The sequence below is a fragment of the Echeneis naucrates genome, chromosome 16, assembly GCF_900963305.1.
Source record: "Echeneis naucrates chromosome 16, fEcheNa1.1, whole genome shotgun sequence".
NCBI lineage: Eukaryota > Metazoa > Chordata > Actinopteri > Carangiformes > Echeneidae > Echeneis > Echeneis naucrates.
The window spans coordinates 20,908,683-20,936,606 of record NC_042526.1 but is presented as its reverse complement, the minus strand read 5'-3'; the positions used below and the strand labels follow the sequence as shown (position 1 = coordinate 20,936,606).

The following is a 27,924-nucleotide window of genomic DNA, read 5'->3' as shown; positions in this document are numbered from 1 at the left end:
GAATTTTTTTATTTTTCATGGTCCCAAGTAAATAGCGTAAACATTGAAATCATATTGGAGAGAAATACATAAGAAATCTGCCAAACAGAAGAACTCTGGAAAGTGCTGAAAGTACCCTGGTATAACACACCAAAAGAATACTTGAGAAAATTTTAGGACCCAGAAACCATTTTGATATGAAAGTCATGATTGAACATTGTGAAATTTAAAAAATGTGAAAGAATTTCTGGCCACTACTTACATGTATGCCAGAGAGCTCAAAATCCAGTCCTGGAGGTCAATTGCCCTGCATGCTGCATGTTTCCTGCTCCAACACACCTGGTTCAAATGAGTGACTCCTGATTCAGCAGAGCTTGATGATGAGCTGATCATTTGAATCAGGTGTGTTGGAGCAGGAAACATCCAAATCATGCAGGGCATTAGCTCTCCAGGACCAGAGTTGGAGACCTCTGATGGCGGCTATAAACATCCTGCCATTGTTGAATCATCTCTGTTCCATGTTTTTGCTCAACACCTGTTGTTGCAGTGGTTACTATTAATTACCATTATTAATCACTATTATCCCGTATGTTATTTCACTTGCTGCTAATATTTAGACATGCCTACAATGCTATGTTTAGTTATTGTATAATGTTAAATCATATTCTATTATGTATGTTATGTTCTATTTGAACATACTTTTATTGCATTAGTCTAAGTATACTTGACACTTGCACTTCAACTGGGCTTTATCATGAAACTGATCTGAGGCTGATTTCCCACCTGCAAATCTCGATGGAGTAGCCAAGATGTAATGGATCCATGGTTTCTTTACCATCCTGGAAGTGGCTGACATTAAAATAAGACAGTGTATGGTTGACAAATCCGTGCATGGAACCATCTGGGCTGTACATGTACTGGTAGACCATCCGAGGTATGAAGTCTGAAGTGAAGGAGATGACAAATGCCTAGGAATTGCGGTTGGGAAAAGTGGCAAAAATGGTAAAGTTAGACTACTGGGAACAAAACTTTGTGAAATATAAAATGGAGTGGACATTTCACTGGATGAAACTGGATATGCATTAGTTGAAACGTAAAGTTTTCCACAGGACTTTCATTGGAGTCATTAGAAGTTATGGTGCTGAATTGTTCAAGACTGACGAATGTTTCCTAGTGTACACTTAAAGCTGTAAAGCTGTAAAGAAACTTGAAAACTTCTGCTCTTTCCTAAACCAGGAATATCTTGACCTTGGTCTTGAGTTACAGCAGATTACACGACTTGCTACTTTTTCTGCATACATGCTGCTCTTGAGGCAGAGACTGTATTACAGCCATTTATAATATCATCAAAATGACCAGGTATTGTGTGTGGTATGTGTGTCCAATACCTGACATCAGCCCACTGTATCCAGGGCTGCTTGGGGGCAGAAATTGTGTGGTATAAATCAAATGCAGCTAGATAGTGCAAATGAAAGACTTCATAGCAGGAATAGTGAGGCTTGGGGCTCGTTGATACAACCTTAACAAGTGCCACTTGTAGGTTTGTGTATTATTCTAATGCACATAGAATGACCAAAATGTATGTGAGATAGTGACACTTAAAGCAGACTTTAAGCAGCAACGGTAGAAGGGATGGTGTTATTTCATCTGTATCCATTTCAATGTGTTGCCACAGGAGTGGAAACAAACATTGCTAGAAACTTTTAATATCTCTTAAACTAACCAAAGAGCACTTTATTTCAGCTAGAGAACCACTCAATGTCAAGTGAGCAGTTTACATTATTCTGTGACATCAGCAGGCCAGATGTGCCATAATGACAAAATATGCCTTTTAAGATGGATTACTGTAATGGGGTCACTGGGTTGCAATGTTAGGAAGTGTCAACATGGAATCTATGTCATCATATCATGCTGTAGCCATCCCTTCAACCACCTGCTTAAAGTCCATACTACGTGTATACATACGCATATAAACTAATCAATACTCATGTGTTACTTACATTGATGATGACAGCCACCTTTGCTACCCCTCTTAGTATGTTGTACCATATACCTATAGATGTAAAAATACATAAGAACTACTGGATTTCAAAATTACAGTAATTTCTTTTTGAACTTCTTTACATTTCACCACAAGTTCATGTTACATATTCAGGGCCATTTCCTGCTATGTGCAGGCTATGCAAATACATATGGCCTCTCAAGCCACTAGGGAGCACCCTCTGATGCATGGCCAGGCTCATCTGAGGAAAATTATCATTACCTGCTTAACCAAGCAAGACGGAAGATGTAACTCACTCTCCTTAGACATTGCTCAGTGTTCCGCTGGGAAAGGAATCGTCTCTTTGTGCGGTGAATGTGGCTGACTCTCGACCTGAACGTTGCAAATTTGCAGTCATCTTTGGGCATGTGTTTAACTTTGTTTATCCCTTTTAAGTTTAAAAATAAATATAGATATAAGTATAAAATAAACCACAACGACAAGCTTTGGCTTCACTGTGGATCATTTAAGGGATTAGGAATCTCTCCATTGTAGTTTGGCAAACTAGGGGCTCCCGGACAGCATCTTGCATAAGGCCCATACAAAGCTAGAAATGGCCCTGTACGTATTACAACCTAAATTCCAAGTACGTTAGGACGCTGTGTAAAATGTAAATAAAAACAGGATACATTGATTTGCAACTGTCAAAAAACCCACATTTTATTCCCAATAGAACATAAACAACACATTAGATAATGAAACTAAGACATTTTACTATTTCATTGAAAATATTTGGAGGCTATTTTTGAATTTGATGGCAGCAACACATCTCAAAAAAGTTGGATCAGGGTGATGTTTACCATTGTGTTGGATCCCCATCTGGGAAGAGACCAGTTGCTGGAGTTTTAGCAGAGGAATGTGGTCCCATTCTTGTCTGATGCAAGATTGTAGCTGCTTAACAGTCCTGGGCCTTTGCTGCTGGATTTTTTTGTTTCATGATGTGTCGATAGTTTTCTATTGGTGAAAGGTTTGGACTGCTCAGCACCCAGACTCTTCTCATGTGAAGCCATGCTGTTGTGAATGACGCAGTATGCAATTTAGCATTGTTTTGCTGAAATATGCAAGGCCTTCCCTGAAGAGACATTGTGTAGATGGGAGCACATGTTGCTCTAAAACCTCTATGTACTTTCCAGATGTGTAAACTTCCCACGCGATAGGTACTAATGCAATCCCATATCATCAGAGATGCAGGTTTTTAACTGTTTGCTGATAACAAGCTGGAAGGTCCTGGTCCTCTTCAGTCCACATGACACAATGTGCATAGTTTCCAATGAGACTTAAAATTTTGATTAATCAGAACAGTTTTACACTTTGCCTCAGACCATTTTAAATGAGGTTTGGCCCAGAGAAGATGGTGTTTCTTGATTGTGTTCGCATATGACTACTTCTTTGCATGATACAGCATTAATTTGCATTTGTAGATTGCGCAGCAAACTGTGTTCACAGACAGCGATTTCTGGAAGTGTTCCTGAGCCCATGCACTGATGTCACGTAGAGAGAGTCATGCCTCTTTTTATTGCAGTGCCGCCTCAGGTCCTGAAGATCACATGCATCCAGTTTTGACCTCCGGCTTTGTCCCTTGTGTACCAATATTCCTTCTGATTCTCTGAATCTTTTGATAATATTATGCACTTTAGATGGTGGAATCTTCAGCCTTCACAATTTTACGTTGAGGAACATTTTTCGAAAATTGTTCAAGAAATGTATCCAAGATAAGTAAACCTCTGCCCATCTTTACATCTCAGAGGCTCTGCCTCTCTGAAATGCTACTTTAATAACCAGTCATCTTACTGACCTGTTAACAATGAACCTAATTAATGGTCAAATACTTGTCCAGTTATTTTTGATCTATGCCAATTACTTTTTCAGCATTTTATTGCCCTTGTTCCAACTTTTTTTTTTAGATGTGTTGCGGCCATCAAATTCTGAATGTGCTTTTATTTTTATTTTTCTTGAAATGGTAAAATGTCTCAGAGTCAGCATCTGATATGTTGTTTATGGGTTTATGAGATTTGCAAATCATTGCATTCTGTTGTTATTTACATTTTACACAGCCTCCCAACTTTTTTGGAATTGCAATTGTATTTAGAATAATGATACGCTGCATTTCCATTGCAACCCACCAATATCCTTGGCTCTAGCTGCCACTGGTCTTCGCAGCTCAGTCACAAATTTCTTGGCATCAAGTCGTATTTCAATGATATTGTTGAGTAGTGCAAATAGCGGCGCCAGAGGGAAGGATGCCACAAACAACGTAACAAAACCAAACTGGATAACTAGACACAGAGGAGGACAGAGGAATATATTAGACAATTATCACTGGGACATGATTTATTTAGCATTATTTATATGATAGCCTCATATTATGGAAAGCCATCTTTCTCAGTTTAGAGAGAAGGCTAGCTATACATGACATTCACAAAACTAAAACCTACAATTTGAAGTTGAAATAAAGTGGTGTCAGTTCCTAGAATTAGGGCGAAGATTAATTAAATCATTAATGAAATTTAAAAGGGGGGTTGCTTCTTTACATCTTGTAGTTAAATGAATCCAGGATGACATGCTGTAGCTTGCAAATGCAGTTTAGAGACACCCCACGCAGCTGCGAAAAGCCCAAAGTAGAACGTTCTCTGAGTCTGCTAGAGTGGGGGTAGAAAGCACACAGTAAGAGATTTAAGCAAAGATATGATACAAATGAAGAAAAAAAATCTAGAAAATCTGCTATGGAGCAAGAGCTACAAGTTTGAAGCTATGGCTCGTCCAAAGTAACCTCCATATTAGGCCTAAAAATTCAAGGTAGATAAAGCGCTTGAAGGAGGCAGGGCTCGGGTCTCATGGACCAGTATCTGTTTAGAAAATGGTTAAGCAACACGAGCACAGCTCTTTAGCAAGTATGATCCCTCAGTCCAATGAGTAACAACACTCCAGAGGTTGAGAGAAGCTCAAGCACAATGCCCCAACTGAGTATAAACTCTCCCTCCTCACATACTAATGCACTCATAGCCTCCCATACTTTGGAGAACTCCCCACTCCATAGACCTCAGCATTATTCCTCAATTCCACTATATCCTATTATCACTCTGCCCCTTGGCCTTGGAATAACTTGGCTGAACATTTGCTCCATGCAGAAAGGTACCATGCCCACAGTTTAATTCAACCAACAATGATTAATGTTATGTTTTATTTATATACCTGATATTTCCTGTGAGTCACACACACTGAAAACAGTCTGTGTAAAACCTACCTCACCAGCTAAAATGAGGTTATAACAGTTATATATTATATTATATTTTTACATTATATTTTACAATATATCATAAACTATATACTTATTATTTTTATCTTACGGCCACTGTGTTGCCAACATGATGTTCATATTACTTTTATTTTTTATAACTAAAAAATTGTGTGTTCATGTTGCATGAATGAAGATTATTATGATTGTTATCCCAAGAGGCCAAAATTCAGTGACAAGGAAAAATGGTCAACAATCAAATCCTAACCCTAACCCAGACCTGAGCAATATCTTGGGCAGATGGTTTAGTATACAAGAACCAACCTATGAAGAGCTGAAAACTACAGAACCTGACACAAGAAGAAGTACAGGAGAACACACTTCTACAAGGATCCATTTAGATTTATGAAAAGGCTTTTCTCTAAAGTCAGTGTTGGCACCCCACTCACAACTTAGTAATATAGTTTGTAGTTTTGCTTCCAATAAAATATATGCTGCTTCTATACCACTCCTACTGATAATAATTATAATAATCATCATTACCTACATCATTTTCATCATCAGCATTGTAGCATGTACATAAAATATATCAGTCACATAACAAACAATGGTGCGTTTAATCACTTGTTATACAACAAAATTTATTTTAACTTATTACTTAAATTCACTTAGATTACTTAGATTCCCTGACTGTTCCGCTTGCCACATGGAAGACCATTCCCCGATGTGGAACCCAGCCACAAGGCGCCCACAAACCAGTGGTATGCTTGTGCTGGTTCCAAGCACAGATAAATGGAAGTTTATGTCAGGAGTGGCACTTCCTGACGCAAAACTTTAGCCAAATAAAATCATGCAGTCAGAGAGCTGACTTGCTGTTACCCAAGTAGGGAAAAGGTGAAAAAAGAAGAAGAACAGTTAGATTCACTGACTGAAGTGAAGTCAGTAAACCAAATAATATGAGTGCGCTGCGTTTCTGGTGAGTCTGCTGACCTGGGTCAGTGAAGCAAATAAAATGAATCATCTGATTCAGTAGTGTTTTCAGTGAGTCTGCCGACTTGCCTTGCATCAGCAGCCAACCAGAGGACTCAGAGGATCTGGGTTAATAGAGACCTCGGACTTGGTACGAAAAATCGAATCATTAACTTGTGTGATTCAGGAACCGACTAGCTCTACTGTCTGTGTGGAATTTGCATGTTGTCTCTGTGTCTGCATGGGTTTCCTCCAGGTACTTCGATTTCCTACCACAATCCAAAGACATGCGTGTCTAGGTTGATTAGTGACTCTAAATTGGGCCTAGGTATAACTATGAGTGTGAGTGATTGTTCGTCTCTGTCTGACTCTGCAATGGACTGGCGACCTGTCTAGAATGCTCCCGCTCTCACCCTGCTCTTTGGAGCACATAAGAGGCTCGTAGTTATTGGGCTGTGGTCCGTCATATGTGTAATGGTACACATTTATGTTTCTTCTGTGTCAGAACTGAGATTGGGATCAATTGTTTTTTTGTTGTTCAAGTTCACTGCTCTCCCTCTGCCTATGTCACTTCCGCTTTAGCTTTTTCAGATGCAGAAGTAAAATTATCTCACAAAAACGATTCTAGAAACCTAAGTAATATAGGAACTATTTTTCTTCAAAATATGTTGGTAAATACATTATTTTTCTAAACATTGATTCAATGGGGTCTCTAACCTGCAATATGCCCTTTAAGAGCAAAGGTGTCATGAAGTATGCTGGATTTTGGTCATGTTTTATTTTTGTTTCCCTCATTCAGTTTATATCCTGTTTTATTTCATGTCTAACTCTCCTCTCGTTTCAGATCAACTTCCTGTCCTTATGTGTTGCCCTGCCCTGTCTTCGTCATCCCCTGATTTCCCCCACCTGTGCCTCATTACCCATACTCCCTTTGTGTATTTAGTCTCTGTGATCCCTACCCTCTCTGCCAGTTCGTCTTTGTATCTCTCTTGCAAGTGTTCCAGCATTTTTAACTTGTGATTACCCTCTAGTGTCACTTACCCTTGGACTTTGGCCCTGCTGCCCTCCTTTTGCACCTTTGCCTTCCTGTGTACCAAACCTGTTTATTAAACCTGAATTTTGGAAATCCCTCTGTTGGAGTTGTGCTCTTGGGTCCACCCTAATTTCCTGCCCCCCCCTGTCAAAACGAACTGGCCACACCATGGACCTAGCTGACATGACTGCCCTAGAAGCTGTGCTCTCAAGGTGCACGCCTCGTGGAACACGAGAAGCAGTTGAGCTCCGTCTGCCATGGCCTCCAGGAACTCAACGCCTGTCATGAGGGGCTACATACCTCGTTGTCTCAACAAGTGAGTACCTTTCTACTCAACTGCAATGCCCTTGCTGTCTTCCAGAGCCTGGTGAATGATGTCCTGAGGGACATGCTAAATGTCTTTGTTTGTATACATGACATTCTGATTTTTTTTTTTTTAGTTTTTTTTTTTTTTTATTTTATTATTTCTCCCCCCTGACCCTGAGACCCATGTCAAACATGTGCGACAAGTCCTCCAGAGACTTCTAGACAACCAGCTTTACGTGAAGGCCGACAAGTGCGAATTCCATGTTACATCAGTCTCATTCCTGGGATTTGTCATCTCTCCTGATCACCTTCAAAAGGATCCCTCCAAGGTCAGTGCAGTGGCCAAGTGGCCCACTCCCACCTCCAGAAAACAATTGCAGCATTCCCTGGGGCTAATTTCTATAGGCGCTTTATCAGAGGGTTCAGTTCCATTGCCGCCCCCTTACATGCACTAATGTCTTCCAATGTCAACTTTCATTGGACACCGCAAGCTGAACTCTCATTTCAGAGGCTTCAGGACAGTTTCACCACAGCTCCCATCCTCACACTTCCTGACCCACAACTTCAGTTTGTGATGGAAGTAGATGCCTCTGATGTGGGAGTAGGAGGGGTCCTGTCCCAACAGTCTCCAGTGGACAATAAGCTCCATCCATGTGCCTTCCTCGCCCGGAAGTTGTCTCCATCTGAGAGGAACTATGATGTGGCCAGCAGCTCCCTGTTGCCTATTAAGGTGGCCCTGGAGGGGTGGAGGCACTGGTTGGAGGGTGCGGGCCAACAGTTTCTGCTCAACTGTCTCTGAAGAGACAGTTGAGCATCACCTCCAGTATCCAGTCTCTAAAAGAGGTAATTCTTGAAGAATGGAAAAAGATTGCTGTTGCTAAATGTCGTGGACTTGTTCGTTCCATGCCTAGAAGACTTGGTGCTGTCATTAAAAATCATGGAGGCCATACAAAGTAGTAGATGTCCAGTTTTTGTTGTGGGGTGTACTCGTTTTTTCATCACCCTAATTTGGGTAAAACTGAAATGTGTAATCTAAGTTAAATTATTAACCTTACTTTCATGCTATAAGTTAAACAGATGTTATATTAAACTTATTTTTGTCAACATTTTGAAAATTGTTTTTGGGTTGATATTGTTTAAAACATTACTTTTTGAAGGGTGTGTACTCATTTACACTTGGCACTGTATATTGTTCCCACTGATTGTAACAAAATTGTTTAATTTACTAATAAGTAATACTGGGAAGCTCTGTGTTTTATTGCCTTCTTATTTGTGCTGTTCAAGATCAGCAGCCTATTTCATTGCACAATAACAGTGAGAAATGCACAAAGTCTGTGTTGAGGACCTGCAGTTAAGGTGTGTGTGTGTGTGTGTGTGTGTGTGTGTGTGGTACTGACTCATTTCCATATATTCAGGTGTTAATCCTGCAAATGGCTCCAGAAAGTGGTCAGTTTCATATCTCTGTAGCTTCTTCTGTCTTTCTTCTTCTTGGAAAGCACCTTGTTTCGACCGAATATAACGAATCAGCTTCTTTAGTTTGCTGTGAAACATGTACACACACACACAAAATTATATATTTTTTTTTTATAGATATGGTAACCTATCAAATTGAAATAAATGTTTATCTGCTCCATTAAACAAGAACCAAAGTATTGTGTAATTTCCATTTTAATTCCATTTGATATAAGAGACAAAGTGCTATTATGAAAGAGCTCTCGCCACCAATTACCATTTGACCAACATCATATATTTCAAATGACACAGGAACCATTGTCATTTCACAAAAAAAAAATGTAAACAGTGGTTGGTCTTCCACAAGCTAAAAAATAAAGGGATAATCTGATTAGTTTTATGCTTAGGCCATGCTTCATTATCCCATGTTTTCTCGTTGGTGTGTGTAGCCCACCAAAACAAATTCTAATCAATAATGTCAACATGGCAATAAAGAATGATCATTACTAAATTATGATGATATAAAGGTGTCTGTACAGGGCTCCATGTATCCATGGCAAGATTATCTGACAAGTAGTTTGTTCATGAATGAATGCATGGTTCAATCTATTCTAAGTATTCTAAGCAAGTACTAAGTACTTACGGTATTCCAATCTCAAATAGGTTGTTCTGAATTAGCTGTTTTCCCAACATGGTGATACTCAGCTGAATGCACAGCTCCATCAGACAACCTCCATGAGCACACTGCAAAACAGTTCACAACTACTTCAAACAACCAGTTTTTATTGAAATGACAATATTTGTGTAAGTTTTAAAATGAAGAATAGCAAGAAGAATAGAAGAGTAACATCTTCTGTTATAGTGAGCAGCCCTGAGTGAGTGAGTTTACATATAATTAGTAAAATCCTTACCTCCTCCATTCTGTAGGATTCAAACACATACAGGTAGCTGCCAGGTCTGCCTACTAATCTACAGGGAAAAATGAATGAGAGGATTCCAAGTAGATGTAATGTGGTGGCATATTAAATAACTGAGGTTACCAACCTTCCCCTGAAGAAAGCAATATATATGATGGGTGTAAATGCATTGAAGAACTTCAGAATGAAGGTTTTGAAGATGAGTCGCTCCTCAAAACTCTTGTCTGTTTTAGGAACCTCTGAAAGTGAACAGGCTCTTTTAGATTTTGCTCACAGAATTGGACAGTCAAACTGTCTGTGAGCCTTGATGAATCTGAATAACAAATCTTACAAAGCCACTAATCAACTGGCTCCACTTTTATCAGTTAAATGAATGGCATTTCTATACATTCACATTGGGTGCAAACAACACGTGGAATAACATAAACGGTGTGGCACACCAGCTCACAAAGTGTAGCACACACACAAGCGGTAAAACATTAACAAAATATTACCATCATGATTTTACCAGAGGGGTGTACTATGACGTGAGATTAGTGCCTTAGTGAACTATGTTGAGCCTAAAGCACATAAAACAAGTTAGTAGGTCAGCTTTCTTCCACCTGAGAAACATTAGGAAAATCAGAAACATCCTTTCTCAGGATGATGCAGAAAAACTCCATGAAAAAGTCCATGCATTTGTAACTTCTAGGCTGGACTACTGTAACTCATTACTATCTGGATGTCCAAACAAATCTCTAAAAGGCCTTCAGTTAATTCAGAACGCTGCTGCACAAATATTAACAGGAACTATGAAAAGAGATCATATCTCTCCTGTGTTAGCTGCTCTTCATTGGCTGCCAGTAAAATATAGAGTAGAATTCAAAATCCTTCTTTTAACATATAAAGCTCTTAATGGCCATGCTCCATCATATCTCAGAGAGCTCATAGTTCCTTACGGTCCTACTCGGCCACTCCACTCTCTAGATGGAAGTTTACTTGTGGTTCCTAGAATCTCCAAGAGTAAATCTGGAGGCAGATCGTTCATTTATCAAGCTTCTCTTCTATGGAACCAACTTCCAGTATCGGTCCGGGGGGCAGACTCTTTAGTAAATTTCAAGACCAGGCTTAAAACTTTCCCGTATGACAGAGCTTATAGTTAAAAAGTTAAAGTCTACTACTCTACTCTTTAGCTATGCTGCTGTAGGCCCAGGCTGCTGGGGGAAGGACTGAGCTTCTCTCTCTCTCTCTGTCTCTCCCTGTCACCCTCTCTCCCTCTTTCTCTCTCCCTCCCTCTTGCTCGCTCTCCTTTCCTCCGCCCTTGCATGCACTGATGAGAACCATCCTTCTTAAAAAACACAGTTTCACCCAGTTCTAAGCATTTATAGTACATTGACTAACCATGTTCTGCCAACGTCTCTGTCTCTCCCAGTTCCTCTCCACTCTCTCCCTGTCCTCATCCTGCAGGTGGTGACTCATCTCCATCCCATGTTCCTGCAACACCTGCTGGTCCCATATTTCATGAATTCTGTACTACAGCTCAACTCCATGAACTTCATGCAGCAACATGTTCCTGCCTACACCCCCTTCAAATGCCTATCTCACTCTCTCTCTCCTACTCTCAACCCAACCGGTCGCCTGGCTTTAAATCAAATCAAATCAAATCAGATTTATTTGTATAGCGCCAAATCATAACAAAGTTACATCAAGGCACTTTACATATAGAGCAGGTCTAGACCAAACTCTTTATAAATTTATTTAAAGAGACCCAACAGATCCCCCGATGAGCAAGCACTTGGCAACAGTGGCAAGGAAAAACTTCCTTTAAGAGGCAGAAACCTCAAGCAGAACCAGGCTCAGGGGGGGCGGCCATCTGCCTCGACCGGTTGGGTTGAGAGTGGGAGAGAGAGAGAGAGAGAGAGTGAGACAGGCATTGGAGGGGGGCGGGGGAGGGGGGGTGTAGGCAGGAACATGTTGCTGCATGAAGTTCATGGAGTTGAGCTGTAATACAGAATTCATGAAATATGGGACCAGCAGGTGTTGCAGGAACATGGGATGGCGATGAGTCACCATCCACCACCACAGCTAATACATACCACTTTGGATTATATTTTTGTGCTTGGTCCAGATTTACTGCCAAGACCATTTTACTAATAGAACTAATAGAACTAATAGACTAATAGAACACCAGTTAGAAAATTGCTTAGACTTTATCACAAATAAGACAAATTTCACTTTGATTTGGCCCTAATCTAAGTGATTTCCATGTATTCTTCATTGTGAGACAATGTCAGGGAGGGAATTAAAGTTATATAATGATATATCGGCTATATTACGTACTATATTAACTCATGATGTGAAATTCTTTGTCAGGCTTCCTCTCTTGCCTTGTTTGTAGAAACAGTGTTGCTTTTAGATGCTATTATTGGTTTGAACTCTACATAGTTCTCCGTTATTGTGATCTGGCCCTCTTGGCCTCTTGGCTGAAATATGCGGCACATTGATAAAACAATAAAAACATATTTTTAATATATATTTTTTAGAATTTCCAAATACCACATTAAAGTGATCAAATCACAGAAATTACTTTATTTTTAATAAACTTAATTGAATAAATTCTTTATCAATGCTCCATGATAACCCATGGAACCAACCATATTAGCCGAGAAGAATGTCTATTTAGGTTTGGATGATGAAATCCTTATTCTGTCCTCACTGGGAGTTCAAAAGCTTAATATCTGCCACATTCTTTATAGAATCTTATTTTTGTATGAACTTGTGGGAAATAACATTGGTTTGCTCCTTGTGGCATCTTGTGGGCATCCCATGGCCATGGTGCTTCTTTAGTCCTATTTATTGTATTATTTCTTTCATCATTCATCATCAAAGCTTTCTCTCATTCCACCTCTGATGCTTGGACACTGACAGCCATGCAGAATGCCGCAAAGTATGGTCTAGGCCATTTGGCAGGTATTGAGGCTCTGAGGATACACTTTGTCTCAATGTAAGCTTACAGCAGTGGCGGCTGTTGCTACAAATTTTTTGGGGGGTGCAATTTACTTTTGCATACATGTAATGTTACACGTTACACATGTTTTTCTTTTGATTTGCATCTCTTGATTCGATGGGAGTGGTGGCCTCCATTGACCAGCCGCCACTGATGACCTGCTCACAAAGTTTTCTAATGCTGTAATGTGTATAGGCCATATTGGTAACCCACTTTCTCACCTTATGCTTGCCCTCTCAGCCTGCCTGCAGTAGGCACCAGTGGAGACTTCTATTCAAAGTCTCATAGATGCTTCACTGCAGCTTTTTGCACTCACATCAAGGGAGCTCCCCTGACAGAGGGTATATAGGAGGATCATCTCTACCTTCCAAGTGGAGCCAGACAAGCTGACATAGCTGCAGAAACTGCAGCTATGTCAAAAAAATTAGCTCCAGCTGATTAGAGCCTCTCCACCTTCTTCACCTTTTAGAGAACTCAACCCAATGCCCCTCTTGGACGGAGCAGAACAGCCCTCTTGCAGAGGATGCTCCAGTGCATGATTGGCCAAGCAGTGTAATTTGTGCCTTTCTTCCACTTCCATTTGATACTTCAAACACAGTTAGACCATAAAGTTAGACCATAAACTCCTTCTAGTGCAGTCTCTTTGGTCAAGGAGGACCTGGTTTCCTCTTGTGTGGCTTGCCATTGGTGCTCCCAGATAGGTGGTATCTCTTTTTGCTGGTGGGGTGGATTTGGAACTTTGCAGTGCTTGACTCCTACTTGATGTTCTGCCCTGAAACTATGAGAACTACTATCATGTATACCAGAGTGCCATCTATCATTTTATAATAAGACAGCAAGTAGAAGCTGTTTTCCAGTTGGTGTGTGAACAGGAATGCCGACCCTGTTCACTGCTCTGTCAACGCTATTTCAGAGTTTTTGCAATCCCTCCTTGATATAGCCTGATTACAATCAACACTGCAGGTCTACTTGGCTATTTCAAGTCAGCAGCAGGACCGGCCAGTAGCTGACTACACCATTGACTTTCGGAGTGGCGCCACTGGTTGGAGGGGACCCTTTCCTCATTTGGACAGATCATAAAAACGTGGAATACATTCACTCAGCAAAGAGACCCAATTCTTTGTGGGCCAGGTGGGCTCTGTTCTTCGCCAGGTTTAACTTCTCCCTCTCCTACTGTCCAGGCTTCCGTAACATCAAGCCTGAGGCTCTGTCATGCCATTTCTTGGTCAGGGAGGAGAACACTGGCAGACTGGACACTATCTTTCCCAGTTCCCGCCTGATGGCCTCACTCACCTGGCAGGTGGAGGAACGGGTGAGTGCTGCCATGGAGGAACAGCCAGGACCCAGTTCCTGTCCCCAAGATCAGCTGTTTGTCCCTCAGGACCTGAGGTCGGACATCCTGCAGTGGGCTCTCAGCTCCCAGTTCAGCTGCCACCCTCGGATCCAACGCACCATAGAGTTCCTGCAACGACGGTTCTGGTGGGCCACTCCAGAGGAGAACACCACATACTTCATTAAGTATGCCTGGTCTGCAACCAGCACAAGGTGCCCCGCTGGGCTGCTACCAGTTACCTGCACCGATTTGTCCATAGTCTCGCATCTCTTTGGACTTTGTCACCGGGCTGCCACGGTCTGGGGATCACACCACCATCCTGACTGTGGTGGACTGATTCAGCAAAATGGTTCACTTCGTTCCTCTCCCCAAACTCCCGTCAGCTAAAGCTTGCTCCCAAATTCATTGGATCATTCTCTGTTGAGAGGATCATCAACCCCGTGGCTGTCCGGCTCAAGCTGCCTCATACCGTGCGGATCCACCCTACTTTCCAAGTCTCCAAGGTCAAGCCATTTCGAGAGAGCCCACTGATGACTGCCTCCCAGCCACCACCTCCTCCCTGAATCATTGATGGAGCACCTGCCTATTCAGCTCACCACCTGCTGTGCTCTCGTCATTGTTGTAGGGGCCTTCAATACCTTGTCGACTGGGAAGGATATGGCCCAGAGGAAATGTCATAGGTCGCGGCACGCCTGATCCTTGACTCAAGGCTCATATGGGAGTTCCGCTGCCGACATCCTACTCAACTGTCCAAGGTCCCCTCCACTGGAGGGGGCACTATGGCCAAACCCCAGTCCTCCCCTGTGTCTGAGACATCTAATGTTGAGGAGGAGAATGAGGAGGCTGAGATGGAGGCTTTGTAAGAATTCTAGCCTGCCTTCCTGTTCCCCCTCCTCCCACCCTTGCTCCCTGGACTTGGTTTTGCGATGTCGGGAGCCGTCCTTTGGGGGTGGGGTTCTGTCACAGTCTGTCCATCTTTCACCCTGGACTCATACTTTTCCACTGCTCACACCACACCTGCTCTCACTCAGCCATCAGCCCATCCCCTGCAATCAACCCAGTATATATATTCACCAGCTCCATAGTCACTCCTTGCCAGATTGTTCTTTGCCATGCAAGACTTTCCAGCGTTTTTCTGTCTGATCTCCTGTTGCCCTGTCTGTTCCCGACCTGCTCTTAACATCTGGTCCTCAGTATACCCACCCCTTTTTGTCCCTGACCAGAAGTTCTGCCTCAGCATCCTTGGCTTCTGTCTGCTCTTCTGCCTCCGACCCATCCACCTGTCCCCAGCTCATCCTCTGCCTGCTCCCTCTCGGCACCTCCATTTTCTTGGACTGCTCTCTCGGCTTCGACCCCCCGCCTGTCTCTGACCTCTGTCCTGACTGGTTCTGCAGACCAGGGTGGTTTTTATCTCTCCCTGACAAAGGTCATTACTGTCTACCATTGTCCAGTGTACTGCTTTTGGGTAACAACCAGGGTAAGTCAGGCCTGCTTTGTCCAGTGTGTAAAAGGTGGTCAGAACAACTCTTTTTCTGTTACAACGGGCCTAAAAGTGGTTTTGTTTTGTCTGCAGAGTGCCTATACCACTGAATATTGGACACCAACACTGTCACTCCTGGATGACCGCTAAAGTGTTCTGTCACTCTGAATCTCTGTGATCTCACTAGAAAATGACTAGGAACCTATCCTCAATGTGAGATGGTAATATTCAGTGCTCAAAGCAGGCGGTCTTCAAGGATTAATAGAATGAGTCACATACATAACTCTTGTTTTACACTGAACCTAACTTACCTAAAACAGTCAGCCACCGCGCCACAGCTCCATACACCTCATCCAGTATGAGGATGACAACGAGGTTGATGATTGCGGCAGTGGTTTTAACTGTCAGCTGCACATGGTTCCTTGTGATAGGATTGGAGCTCATATGAAGAGCAGCCTTGGTGGATATTCGGTAGAGTATAACACCAAACACAATGGCAAATGTCACACCAATCTGGCAATGAGGAAGTTTGGAGGATTACAAAAAGAGGGTTGTGCACAATGAAGAAGATATAACAACATCACAGACTTTTCATACATCATCTATGATGCATACATGTCTTTCTTACCATTAGCAGCATCATGACAATGTTAGTCATGTAAGCAGGGAGGCGGTCCCGATATGTGAGCTTTTCCACCTGAAATAAATAGACATAGTGACTCCAAATGTTTCATTTAAGTTTAGTAATCAATTAAGCAAGGCAGAATAGTAGTTAGAGCTGTTGTCTACATCTGAGGTGACAACAAAGCAAAAATATAGCCAGAGTTTGAAAGTTTAAAAAAAAAAAAATAATGCAATGGCAGCATAGTGTTTAGCACTGTTACCCCACAATAAGAAGGTTGTGGGTTCAGCTCTCAGGCCTGCGGCCTTTCTGTCTGGAGTTTACATGCTCCCCCTGCACCAGTGTGAGTTTCCTCCAGGTACTCCAGTTTCCTCCCACCATCCAAAGACATACATGTTTGGGTTAATGGGCGACTCTAAATTATCTGTAGGTCTGAGTGTGAGTAGTTTTTTGTCTCTGTTTGTCTCTGTATGTTGGCCCTGTGATGGCAACCTGTCCAGGGTGTACTCCGCCCTTGCCCAGTGTGAGTTGGTATTGGGACAAGCACCCCCTTTGACCCAGAAACTAATAAGTGGTAGAAGATGAATCAATGTGTAATTCTTCTCACAACATTGATGACAGAGGTCAGTTCTTTATAAATGGGCATTTATTGCCTCAGGCTGCTTCATTCCATTGAACCCTCAGTCATGCCATGAAAAGTAAAGTTTACAATGAAAATAATAAACAAAAAGCTAACATACTGTAATCCATACCACAACAAATAACTGAAATGAAAATACCATGAAGTGTGTAATTTTAACGAGTCAATCAAATACCACTGCAATGTGAATAGAAGTCCAAAAATAGAACACACATTGTTGGCTGCTTGTTGTGGATAACAGGTTGCATCCTTATAATGTCCTTTTTACAGCACACATTGGCTTTAGACGTTTTAATAACCGCTGGTAGTGCATTAACATGTTGGAGAGTGCGCTTAAATTTTAGTGAACAAAACACTTCTTCTCAATCTTTCACGCAAGTGACAACAGGTAGCAATCAATCAATACTCCGCAATCTTTAGTTCTGCCTCTTACTGACAAAGAACTTTAGTTTCCCCTCAAAATGTTAAAATGTTAACCTTACATATTACAACATTATCAACCTAATTATTTATTTAATGACAATGCACTATAAAATTTGACAAATTGTGCTTATGAACTTGCAACCATTGACTTAAGATTTAATAGCAGAAGTTACTAAAAGAATGAATGACATTTTAGTGACAGTAACCCTTTGGAATCAATGGATGCACTGGCCTGTCTGAATCACAATACTGATTTTAGATGATTAGCAGCAAGCCACACTGGGTCTCCGTAATATACCAGTTTTTAAATTGTGTTTCTATGGCCTATCAACACTATTTAAGAACTGGGTATAGTTTGAAATCCAAACTTCCAAATGCACACTCAGTGAGGCTTGATGATCATGAATTTATTCCTTTTTGATTCGTAGGCAACTGGACTTGTATTAGTCTAAGAAGACGAAGACGTTTCGCCTCTTATACAATGGGCTCAGTTCATGTGGTGTGTGTGTGTCTGTTATTGGATATATGCCTCAATACCACATATTTCCAGTTTAACAGCAGATTCTACGGACAAAAGCATGGCTGTGCTATGGGCTCACCAGTGTCCCCCATTGTTGCCAATTTATACATGGAAATGGTCGAGCACAAAGCCCTAAACTCATATAAAGGAACACCTCCAAGCCATTGGCTTAAATATGTGGATGACACTTGGGTCAAGATCAAAACCCAAGATTTACAACCCTTTACTGAACACATCAACACAGTAGACAAAAACATCACGTTCACTAGAGAAGATGTCAAAGACAACTTACCGTTTTTGGACTGTGATGTTCACTTTGATGAGGACAGAAGCCTCCACATTGGGGTATACAGGAAACCTCCACACACAGACCGATACCTACTTTTTGACTCACACCATCCACTGGAGCACAAACTGGGAATTATCAGAACCTTACAACACAGGGCAGAAAATGCACCAACCTCTACTCGGGCCCAAGCAGAGGAACATAAACATCTGAAGGGAGCCCTGAAAATTTGTGGCTATCCGAGTTGGACATTTGGAAAGACAGCAACATGGTCCAGAAAGAATACCAACATGGATGATGCTGAGAAAACAAAAGACAAACTCAAGAACATTGTCATCCCATACGTGTCTGGGGTCTCAGAGAAACTCAGGAGGATTTTTAACAAACATCAAATCCCTGTAAGCTTCAAATCCAGTTACCCAGGCAAAAGCTGGTACATCCCAAGGACAAGATACCACACAACCAAAAAAGTAACCTGGTATATGCTGTCCAATAAAGTGAAGAATGCAAGGACTTATATATTGCGGAGACTAAACAACCTTTAAACAAATGCATGGCCCAACACAGAAGGGCACACTCCTCAGGTCCAGTCTCAGCTGTCTATTCCCACCTAAAGGAAAAGGCACACTCCTTTGAAGACAGCAATGTCAGGATCTTCGTCAGAAAGGACAGATGGTTTGAAATAAGCCATCTATGTAAAAGTGGAAAAACCATCCCTTAACAGGGGAGGGGGTCTGCAACACCACCTAGCTCCCATTTACGTCTGTACCCAGGAGAATTAACAACTTAACCTCAGACGGCTCTCAATGATTGTCGCTCACCAGGGGGTACACCTGACCCCAACGACTGTCATTCACATGTGACCACAACAATGGTCAATTGAAACCAGTACTTTCACAGGTACTTTTTGGTCAACACACCCTCAGAGGTTAAATATCTGGGTCTTTCTCCACTGCCTTGGTCAGACTAGTTCGAACCAGTAGACCAACTAACATGAACTGATCAAGTCCCTTGGATAAGAGGAGAAAAGTCTTCAACATCTTCTTAGACAAATACGAGTCCAGTTACCTACGAATCAATTTGAGACAGAGAACAATGACCTGGATGAATGAGAATCTTCATAGAAACACGACACCTCCTTTTCTATTGGTGGAAATTTCACCTCATCAGCTATTCAAAAAAAACTATATGGCAACATGCAGCATTTGGTTGCTAAAGGGAAAGTTTTGTGTGTGTGTGTGTCAAAAAAGAGACTTTGTTGTTGCTTTGTTTTTTTATATTTTATATGTTATAAACCCTGAGGTTTCAGAGACAATAACTGCCTATCATCTTTTGTGTAGTGTTGAATAGAATAAGGACAGTGAAATATTGTATACACATCAACGCAAAGGCCTGTTGGAAACTCTGAAAGCTTATTGTTCCCACACCAAAGTTCAGTATTGCTGGGCCTTGGCCATTTCAAGAATGGGGCAAGACAACATGCTCCTTTGTTCCACAGACAAAGGAGGGTCCTTTAAACCAGCCCCCCCCCCCCCCCACAATGCTAACAGTATCACACCTATGTTAGAAGCCAGCCACAAACTATAAGTCTAACTGCTATTGGTCACTGCTTGACATGTGACCCAGGTCTACAAAAACCTCTGTTTGATCCTTCCCACACTCTCTTCCCTTGCTATTCTCTCTTGGGGCCTCTTCCCTCATGGCCCTGGATCCTCTCTTGGCTTGGATCCTCTGAGGCCTCCCTTGGATTAGTTCTCCTGGCTTGGAGGTTGGCCCTGACCTCCTTTGCAACTCTTCACTCTCCCTGAGAGTGGACAAGCTAAATGCCAGACTTGACACATCTTCCTGCTGTTTCCTGCAAGCAACAAGCCTCTAGATGGCATCAACTGCTAAACTTACCAGCAACATCAAGAAACGCAACGAACTCAAAGAACAAAGAAAGAATTCAACTATTCAGACCTGCAGGTCTGGGTTCTGGTCAGGGGACATGGATAAAGCATAAGGAAGGACATTTGCTTGTCCAAGAACTGGTTAATGGTCACTGGGCCTACCTGGCATGAAAAGCAGAGCTAATAACAGGACTGTAAACCTCAATAATTGTCACATCTCTGTCCTGCCGTACTTTAAATGGTCCCTGTGTTTCAATGATCAGAGCTGAGCATTAACTAAAAACAACTGCGACAGTACCTATAAATTGCATTAAAGTTAGTCAGATGTATCAGTTAGGTAACGATAGACAACAGTGGCCAATGCATATAAACATAAGACACACTAGTTTGACCTTGTTCACAAAACAAAGACTTGATACACATGACAAAACAATGCATAATGTTGTCAGAATGAACTGGCATAATTACCTTCTGCTGTGACTTCTGATCTTTGCACAAAGACTTTTGCATGACCCTGAATTCATATTCGGCTCTGGGGTGGTCCTGTGGTGATCACACAAACATGACCATGAAACGACGAAGCTGTACAGGTAAAGTGGATTTCTTTTTGTTTTTACAATTGAACGAAAATGCAAGGTTTGTATGGTATGACATCAGAACAAATCAGAAACAAGTGACATAAAATCTACCCTGCATCTTTATGATGCGATTACCAGTCACAATGCCAGTCACAATTTAATGCAAAAAAAATAAATAAATAAATGAAAAAATCCAAGGAACATATACAAGAGAACAAATGTTCAAATGTTACAGCACATAAATGTTACTCTCTGGATCCTAATCAAAGAAGAAAAGCAATGAATGTTATTTTGCTCATGTCACATTTTTTTATTGATCTATTGCCATGCAAAACCTTGATTCAACATTTAGTACCCTGAAACTGCTGTCATAATAACATCTTTTGTTTTCAGGTGGACACAGTTCGAAAGAGCCAGCATTTTGAATTCTGAAAAGAAGAGTGTGTCAAACTGTAACAGAAGAGTGAGAAGAGGGAGGGTTTCTTCAAGTGAGGGAAAAAAGAGAGCAAGGAGCTGGTGGTCATCCCTGGTAAAAGCTGGGTATACCTGCAGAATAAGGTTAGTCACAGTGAGGATAAAATTTAGTAAATTTTCTCCTATAATATTCTCCTATACACTAATAAAATTTAGTGTATAGGAGTGGAGACTGCTGAACCTAAAGACTGAAGCTCTGAACTCACCTACCTCCACAGTCTGGCAACTCACATCCACCCACCTATCTGCTTCTGGGATGCAAAACAGGTTCACACAAACAGATAACCACAGGAGAGTCTAGTTATACTCACCACATGAGCCACTGCAATTTTTTAAATATGAAATAGGTCTATTGAGGAAATACTATGTCAGAAAATGAAGGGAACACTGAGCTGGAGTCAAGTAAAGAGAGGAAAAAAATGCCCGAGGTGATAAGTCAGGAAATCATCGCAGCACAAGAGTGGTCACGTGATCGTATTATACAGTAGAGGCTGATAATAGTTACAGTGATTGCAGTTTATGCGGACTGGGCCTTGGATGTAATAAAACTTAGTTTTGACATTAAGAGGTAAAAAAAATATTTGTCTTTAATACTGCTGAGTAGCACTGGTTCAACATAAAGTTAGTTATGTTTTAGTTTCCGACCACAGAAACTTTTTCTCAGAGAACAGGAACCTTTCAGCACTGATTTGTGTTTTGAATAAAAATTAAGTTGCATTGATTTACCCCCCAAAAAGTCTGTACTCAGGTTATAGCATTTTCTTATGACTCAGGAACTTTGGGGCAACAGCCTGAAGTGCTGAACATTTCTGATTGGACAAATACACACATTTTATTTGACCTGCCAAGTTCAATCTACAACAGAGTACCAAAAGCTTTGTGACCACTTTGTGAAAAAAAATATTTTTGAGACTTTTAAAATTAAATCAAAGTAAATAGTTTTGTATGTCATTACCTAGAAGTATCGAGTATTGACAATTGTGTTGGGGGTGTCTGTAATGTCAAGACTCAAAATCTCATTTGTAAGGTATGGCAACACTTTTCCAATGACAGTCGTTCAGTCGTTCAGTCCTTTTAACAGGAAATTCCAGATGAAAAGGCAGCAAATTTTACGCATTCTGTTTGTTTGTTCTATTTTGTAGGTTTATGAAACTTGAGATGATAGCCATTCATTTATTGCTTAAGGTTTAAACAAATGTAATGTTAATGTTAATATGCAAATATGCAATGCCATCATATTTATAAAGGTAATTTTTTTCTACCATTTAGGAAAGCAATTTATTTCTGTCCTTGGTGTTTTCTGGCATCAATTCCAGCCTTGTGACGTTGATTTAAAAAAAATTTAGGTTTAGGTTTTTAGCTTGACTATCCCAGCCATTAGTTGGGCAGATTGTGATTCAGGTTTTTCATATTCAGACTTTGATAGCTTTGACCTTCTGTAACCAGCTACAAATGATCCCTGGTCTTGGTTGTTGTGTGTCTGCATTTGGTGTTAAGATAAGAGGTCGGCAAGGTTGGCAGCAGGAGGTGACAGGTTACAAAGGAATAGGAATGTGTCCAAACCTTCAGGGCTTCCTGTGAAAAATAAATCCAGAGACAGAAAAAGGGGAGGGGGGGGGGTCAGTGTTAGTAAACAAGCATGATCTTTAGTCAGACTATTGCATTATTTTCTCATATTTTAATGTTATGAAGGGCAATCTAACATTTTTACTTTTATTTTTATTTTTCACGACTGCTGAGGTGCAAATTACAGATTACACTGCTTACTTTAAGCCAGTGCTTCTCAATAATTTTCTCTTACGATCCCCCAGGAAGAAAAAAATATTTTGCGCACCCCCCCACTCTCTGCCATGACTATAAATAGTATCATTTGTCTATAAAATTGTTATAAAAACCCTACTAATACTCCCTGTGTATGCTCTGACAATGAGAGCTGCCATCTACTGTAGTGGTGTAGTGGAATTACACCTTACGGCAAAAAAAAGCATGTTATGCGGGGTCACACACGCCCCACTATTTGAGAAGCACTGCTTCAAGCAGTGTAACCTCTGTAAGTAGTAAGTAATTTTACATTCAAAGGAGTGCTTTTGTAAGATATTTTGCTATGTAGCCATCATTAGCATTGATGCGTGTTCATATACCAGTAGTGTTAGTCCAACCAAGAAGGGGCTAGTTACTTGGTTGCAAGTCACCTTTTGAAAAATGAAGTTTCATGGTTAATGTGGAATTTCTTTTGGATTGTGAACAATATTAATTACTTTTAATGCTAACATTGGTTATCTAGCAGTATCAAACGTACAGTTAGCTCCTTTGTAGATAACGCTGTTTTTTCTGCCACTATGCAACAAGAAAGAGGAGCAACACATCCCTCTGACAAGCGTCCACCAGGCTGTCCATTTTACACTTTATAGTGGCAGTACTTAAGAGGGCTATACACTTCCGTGATAATCCGTGTGCGACGTGTCTATAGGTGGCACCCAGATGGAACACAGCCTTTCAGTGGAAAACTTTCATCCCTTGAAATCTAAGGGGAAGGAAAGATGGCTGCCTCACCTTCCTTGTTTCAGATGACCAGAGTTTGATGGACGTAGTAAAAAAATCACCACTTTACCATTAACTGAAGACATGACATGACTTAAGACACAGCTGTGTCATACAGTAACCCACATTGAAAATTAGAAGTTGTCTCAACTGCACTGCAACTCTTGATGAATTTTTATCTGAGGCACTGAAGTACTAGCTATTGGCAGAAAAACTAACAGCATATTAAGTTTTATTGTGCTGGTGCAGTACTGTCTCTCTGTGCAGTACAGAGTCGGTCAGAGTCACTGTCAGAGGTGCTATCTGTTTTTCTTCAGTTTGTCACTTCATGTTTTACTTGTTTTCTATGTTCCTGCCTGTGCAATTGTATCCTTGCCCTAATGTGCCCCACTTGTATTATTCTCTTCCTTGTATATAATCTTTGCTCCTCGCCCCTCCTGTGCTTCCTCATCTTCTAGTTATTGTCAGCAGTCCAGGATTCTGTTTCTAGTGCGCTCCTTCTGCATTGGGCCCAACACAATTCCACAATTCTGAGTGTGCATAGTTTTTGTAGCTATCCCTGGTTTGATCCTTTGCTAAGGTTAAGGGGACTCTGACTACGCTTGGTGCAGCACTACGGCATAGTAGTTAGCACTGTTTCCTCACAGCAAGAAGGTTTTGGGTTAAATTCTGGATAAGCAGTAGATGATGAATTGATCTTCTACTGCTTTTCCGTTTCTGGGCAAGGACGGAGTACTCTTTGGACAGGTTGCCAATCCATCCCAGGGTGAACAAATAGAAACGACAGAGATGAATAACCACTCACACTCCAATGCACACACTGAGACCTACAGGAAATTTAGAATTACCAATTAACCTAAACATCTAAACTCCACACAGAAAGACCCCCAGCCTGGAAACCAAACCCACGACCTTCTTATTGTCGGGCAACCTCAACCAGAGCAAGGCTCAGGGTGGGAAGAGCCATCTGCCTTCACACCAATAACCACTCTTTATGGGTTTAATCACAATCTGTAGTGAAGCAATTTCTCCAAAATTCAGGTGAAGATGTGTAAAAATTGTGCAGCAGAGAAGGATTGTGTATGTCAGCTGGAGTATAATACTTTGTGTCCAGTGAAGTGTTCTGGCATTCAGCTGCAAAAGACTTGTGTCCATCAGCTGGGCTGACCCTAACCCTAACCCTAACCCTCAGTTGTAGTGTTAATTTTAGCCTTTGTGTATTTAGCATAAAAATTGCTAAAATACACACATCATACATATTATAGACTTCTTCAGCAAGGTATTTCTATTTTTTGGAGGACTACTGTAATTGATTTATTCAGTGGTTTTAATTCCAGCAGTTTTACTTGGATAAAGTGCTAAATGTTTCTATTTTAACCAGAACCAAAATGGAGTATTACACAAAACAAATAGTATTTTATAATTGGAACTTATATTGTGGCCAGGAAATTAGCTATTAATGAAATTTTCCAGAAACCTTTTTAATCTTACCATAATTGTAGGATAATGAGATAACAGCTTTTTTATTTTCCTAAGCCTAACCCAAATGGGAAAAGTTGTGACTCATATGTTCATATACAGGTACTAACAGACTGAATATAGGATAAGACCTACATAAAGTGACTAAAAGTTGAATGACGTTGCATCTAAAATGAACCCTCTCAAATGATTGCTTGAAAATATATTTGAAAGATGATTGCCACACATCTCAAGCTGGTACCAAAATATCAAATGTGTAAAGCAGCCAGCATTTATAGTTGATCAACAAAATAAACCTTCATGGTGTAATCCACCAATGAAACAGAATATTTTGTTGATGCCACTGCCAGGTGAAAACACAGCACAACTCTGTTTGCACAAGGTAATTTTTACATTTCTCTTGCTTATCTCCATATTTACAAATTATAGCATATTGAGATTTGAAGAACTTTTGTGTTTTGGCCGCAGGGGCCTCCCTACTGTAGTTCACTTGAAGCTTAAATGCATCCCTCTAGTCTAGGATAATTACCACCAACTTTACTTAAATTTTTATTTAAACTCTGCACAAATTTATAAGGAATAATATATCATTTAGTACACATTGATTGTCATGTGATTGAACTTTACATCTCTGTCTCTGAAAAAAAAATACCTACTTAAATTGTGTTCACGAGAGCTGATCGTTAAATTGTAGTTAACTTCTTTTTCTTACATTTTCACTTAATTGTTTTCCGTAGTTTCAGCAGCTCCACTCACCTCCTCATCTTCAAACCCTGTCAGGTCCCATTCATAGTTCAGTCTCATCTGCCTTCTCTTCCAATTCTCCATGAACATGGCCGCTTTGAAACAAACAGAAAAATTAGTCAACTGTAGAGGTACTCAGATGCTGAAATATAAATTTATGATTCAACTAGGAATAAAGACGTGGTCTGGAGCATTGAAGACTGATAGCAGTAACTACAATAAGTGCATGAGCGGGTAATATGGGTGGTTAGATAAGTGACAATACGATGTTTGGTAACACAATGACTAAGGTTTGAATAAGGACATACTGACTAATGAAATACAGAGGCACCTTGGTGCTAGCTATCTGCTGCTATCTAAACTGGGAAAACTGATCGAAAATGCAGATTGCAAAGTGACATGACTAGTGTGTTAGCAGTACACTAGTACAAACTAGTTATGTTTTTTGTGCTTTTGAAAGACAACAGAATTCAAGAGTAGCAGTGCTTGAAATATGTCTTTGGCCAGGCATATTTATTGTGGTCAGCCTTTGGGAAATAGCCAAAACTGTTTTAAAACTAGAATTGAGTAATAACTATACATTTAAAGTAATGAAAATATTTTAGCTACTGCTCAGTAGGGGTTGCATAAGCTAATTTTGTAATCTGATCCACCAGATAGCACATCAGCAGCTACAGAGGAAAAAAGAGGGGACACAGAATTAGATATTTATTATTTTACACAGAAGACATTGTGACATGCTACAGTCAGAAAAGCACAGATGTTGATCATGAAATTCATGCTGGTATTGAAGCTTCTACTATGACTCAGGGTTTGGTGTTTATGAAATCTCTTCAGATAAACAAGAGTTGTATTTCCATTACAGGTTTTCATTCAATAAAAGCGATAGTTCTAATATTTTGACAAAGTAATATTGCAACTTGTGGGTGTGTCGATTGAAGGGTGTTTTAAATAAACCTTTAAATATAAATAAATCTTTAAATAAAGACTCAAATGTTTCATCAATTCATTAAAATACCGGTTCATTTAATGCAAAATATATATAGAATATTTCACTATTTAATTAATTATTTCATGGTCCTGTTGCAGCGCTTCATGAATATATTTTATCTGACAAACTCACCCATCAAAGTCAGTGGGCGGGGCTAACGCAAATCGAGTCTAATCGATTTCTTTGGTGAAGGCTGTAAGTCTTTCAAAACATGTCTTAACTTTCCCTGGAGTTGGTGAAAGACATTTTAGACCTTGCAGGGTATGCGGAAGCAGGACCTGCTGACCCAGAGCATGTAGCATCTAAAGCAGAGGAATTTATTAAAGTTGTTGGCGTTATTTCTGCACTTTCCGACCAAGATAATGACTGCAAATTTAGAAGTACTCCACCGCTTCACTGGCAGCAGGGCTCAGACACAGCAACACTGTTTTCAGTTTATGAATTTCTGTTCTCGTCCAGATACTACGCGTTGTCCAACATTATTGTCATATTCTTACCTGGAACACGCACACCTCTTGCAAATAAAAAGAAAAACCTTGACAACGAGTAACGTTCGACTACGTGTAAAATCTTAATGAGACCACATCCTACGTAATCTCAATGTTTTGAAAGACTTCCTGGCTTCACCAAAGCAATCAATTAGACTCGATTCGCGTTAGCCCCACCCACTGACTTTGATTGGTAAGTTGGACAGATAAAATTAATTCATGAAGCGTTGCAACACAGGACCATTAAATAATTAGATATATATATTTTTTTTTTTTTTTAATTAAATGAACTTATATTTTCATGAATTGATGACAACTCATCCAGAGATGACAGACAAGTGGATTGGAGGTATCAAGTGGAAGAAATCCACCTTGATACTGTAGTTAGGCTCAATACCAAAGTTAACTTAGCCAATTACTGTTTCTCATAGATCACCATCATCTCATATTTGTAAAAAAGGCAGATGGACGGTTTGACAAACAGACTAATGGGCAGATATTTTTGAAAATGTTTTTAT

At 40.6% G+C, this 27,924-nt stretch overlaps 1 protein-coding gene across 3 annotated transcripts in view; it reads right to left on the bottom strand.

The window, feature by feature from the left end:
* LOC115056663 (anoctamin-1-like) overlaps window positions 1-27,924 on the bottom strand; it is a 60,747-nt gene that overhangs the window by 4,065 nt on the left and 28,758 nt on the right. For 2 of the 3 annotated variants that reach the window (XM_029523290.1, XM_029523292.1), the window contains 12 exons: window positions 25,940-26,022; window positions 22,727-22,738; window positions 20,580-20,654; window positions 16,360-16,428; window positions 16,043-16,244; window positions 10,060-10,171; window positions 9,927-9,984; window positions 9,659-9,759; window positions 8,961-9,103; window positions 4,144-4,296; window positions 1,980-2,032; window positions 763-947 (listed from right to left, as the gene is read on the bottom strand). In XM_029523290.1, the coding sequence (XP_029379150.1) occupies window positions 763-947; window positions 1,980-2,032; window positions 4,144-4,296; window positions 8,961-9,103; window positions 9,659-9,759; window positions 9,927-9,984; window positions 10,060-10,171; window positions 16,043-16,244; window positions 16,360-16,428; window positions 20,580-20,654; window positions 22,727-22,738; window positions 25,940-26,022 (1,246 nt within the window). The remainder of the gene's footprint in view (window positions 1-762; window positions 948-1,979; window positions 2,033-4,143; window positions 4,297-8,960; window positions 9,104-9,658; window positions 9,760-9,926; window positions 9,985-10,059; window positions 10,172-16,042; window positions 16,245-16,359; window positions 16,429-20,579; window positions 20,655-22,726; window positions 22,739-25,939; window positions 26,023-27,924) is intronic. The other variant, XM_029523291.1, reaches the window with a different exon arrangement.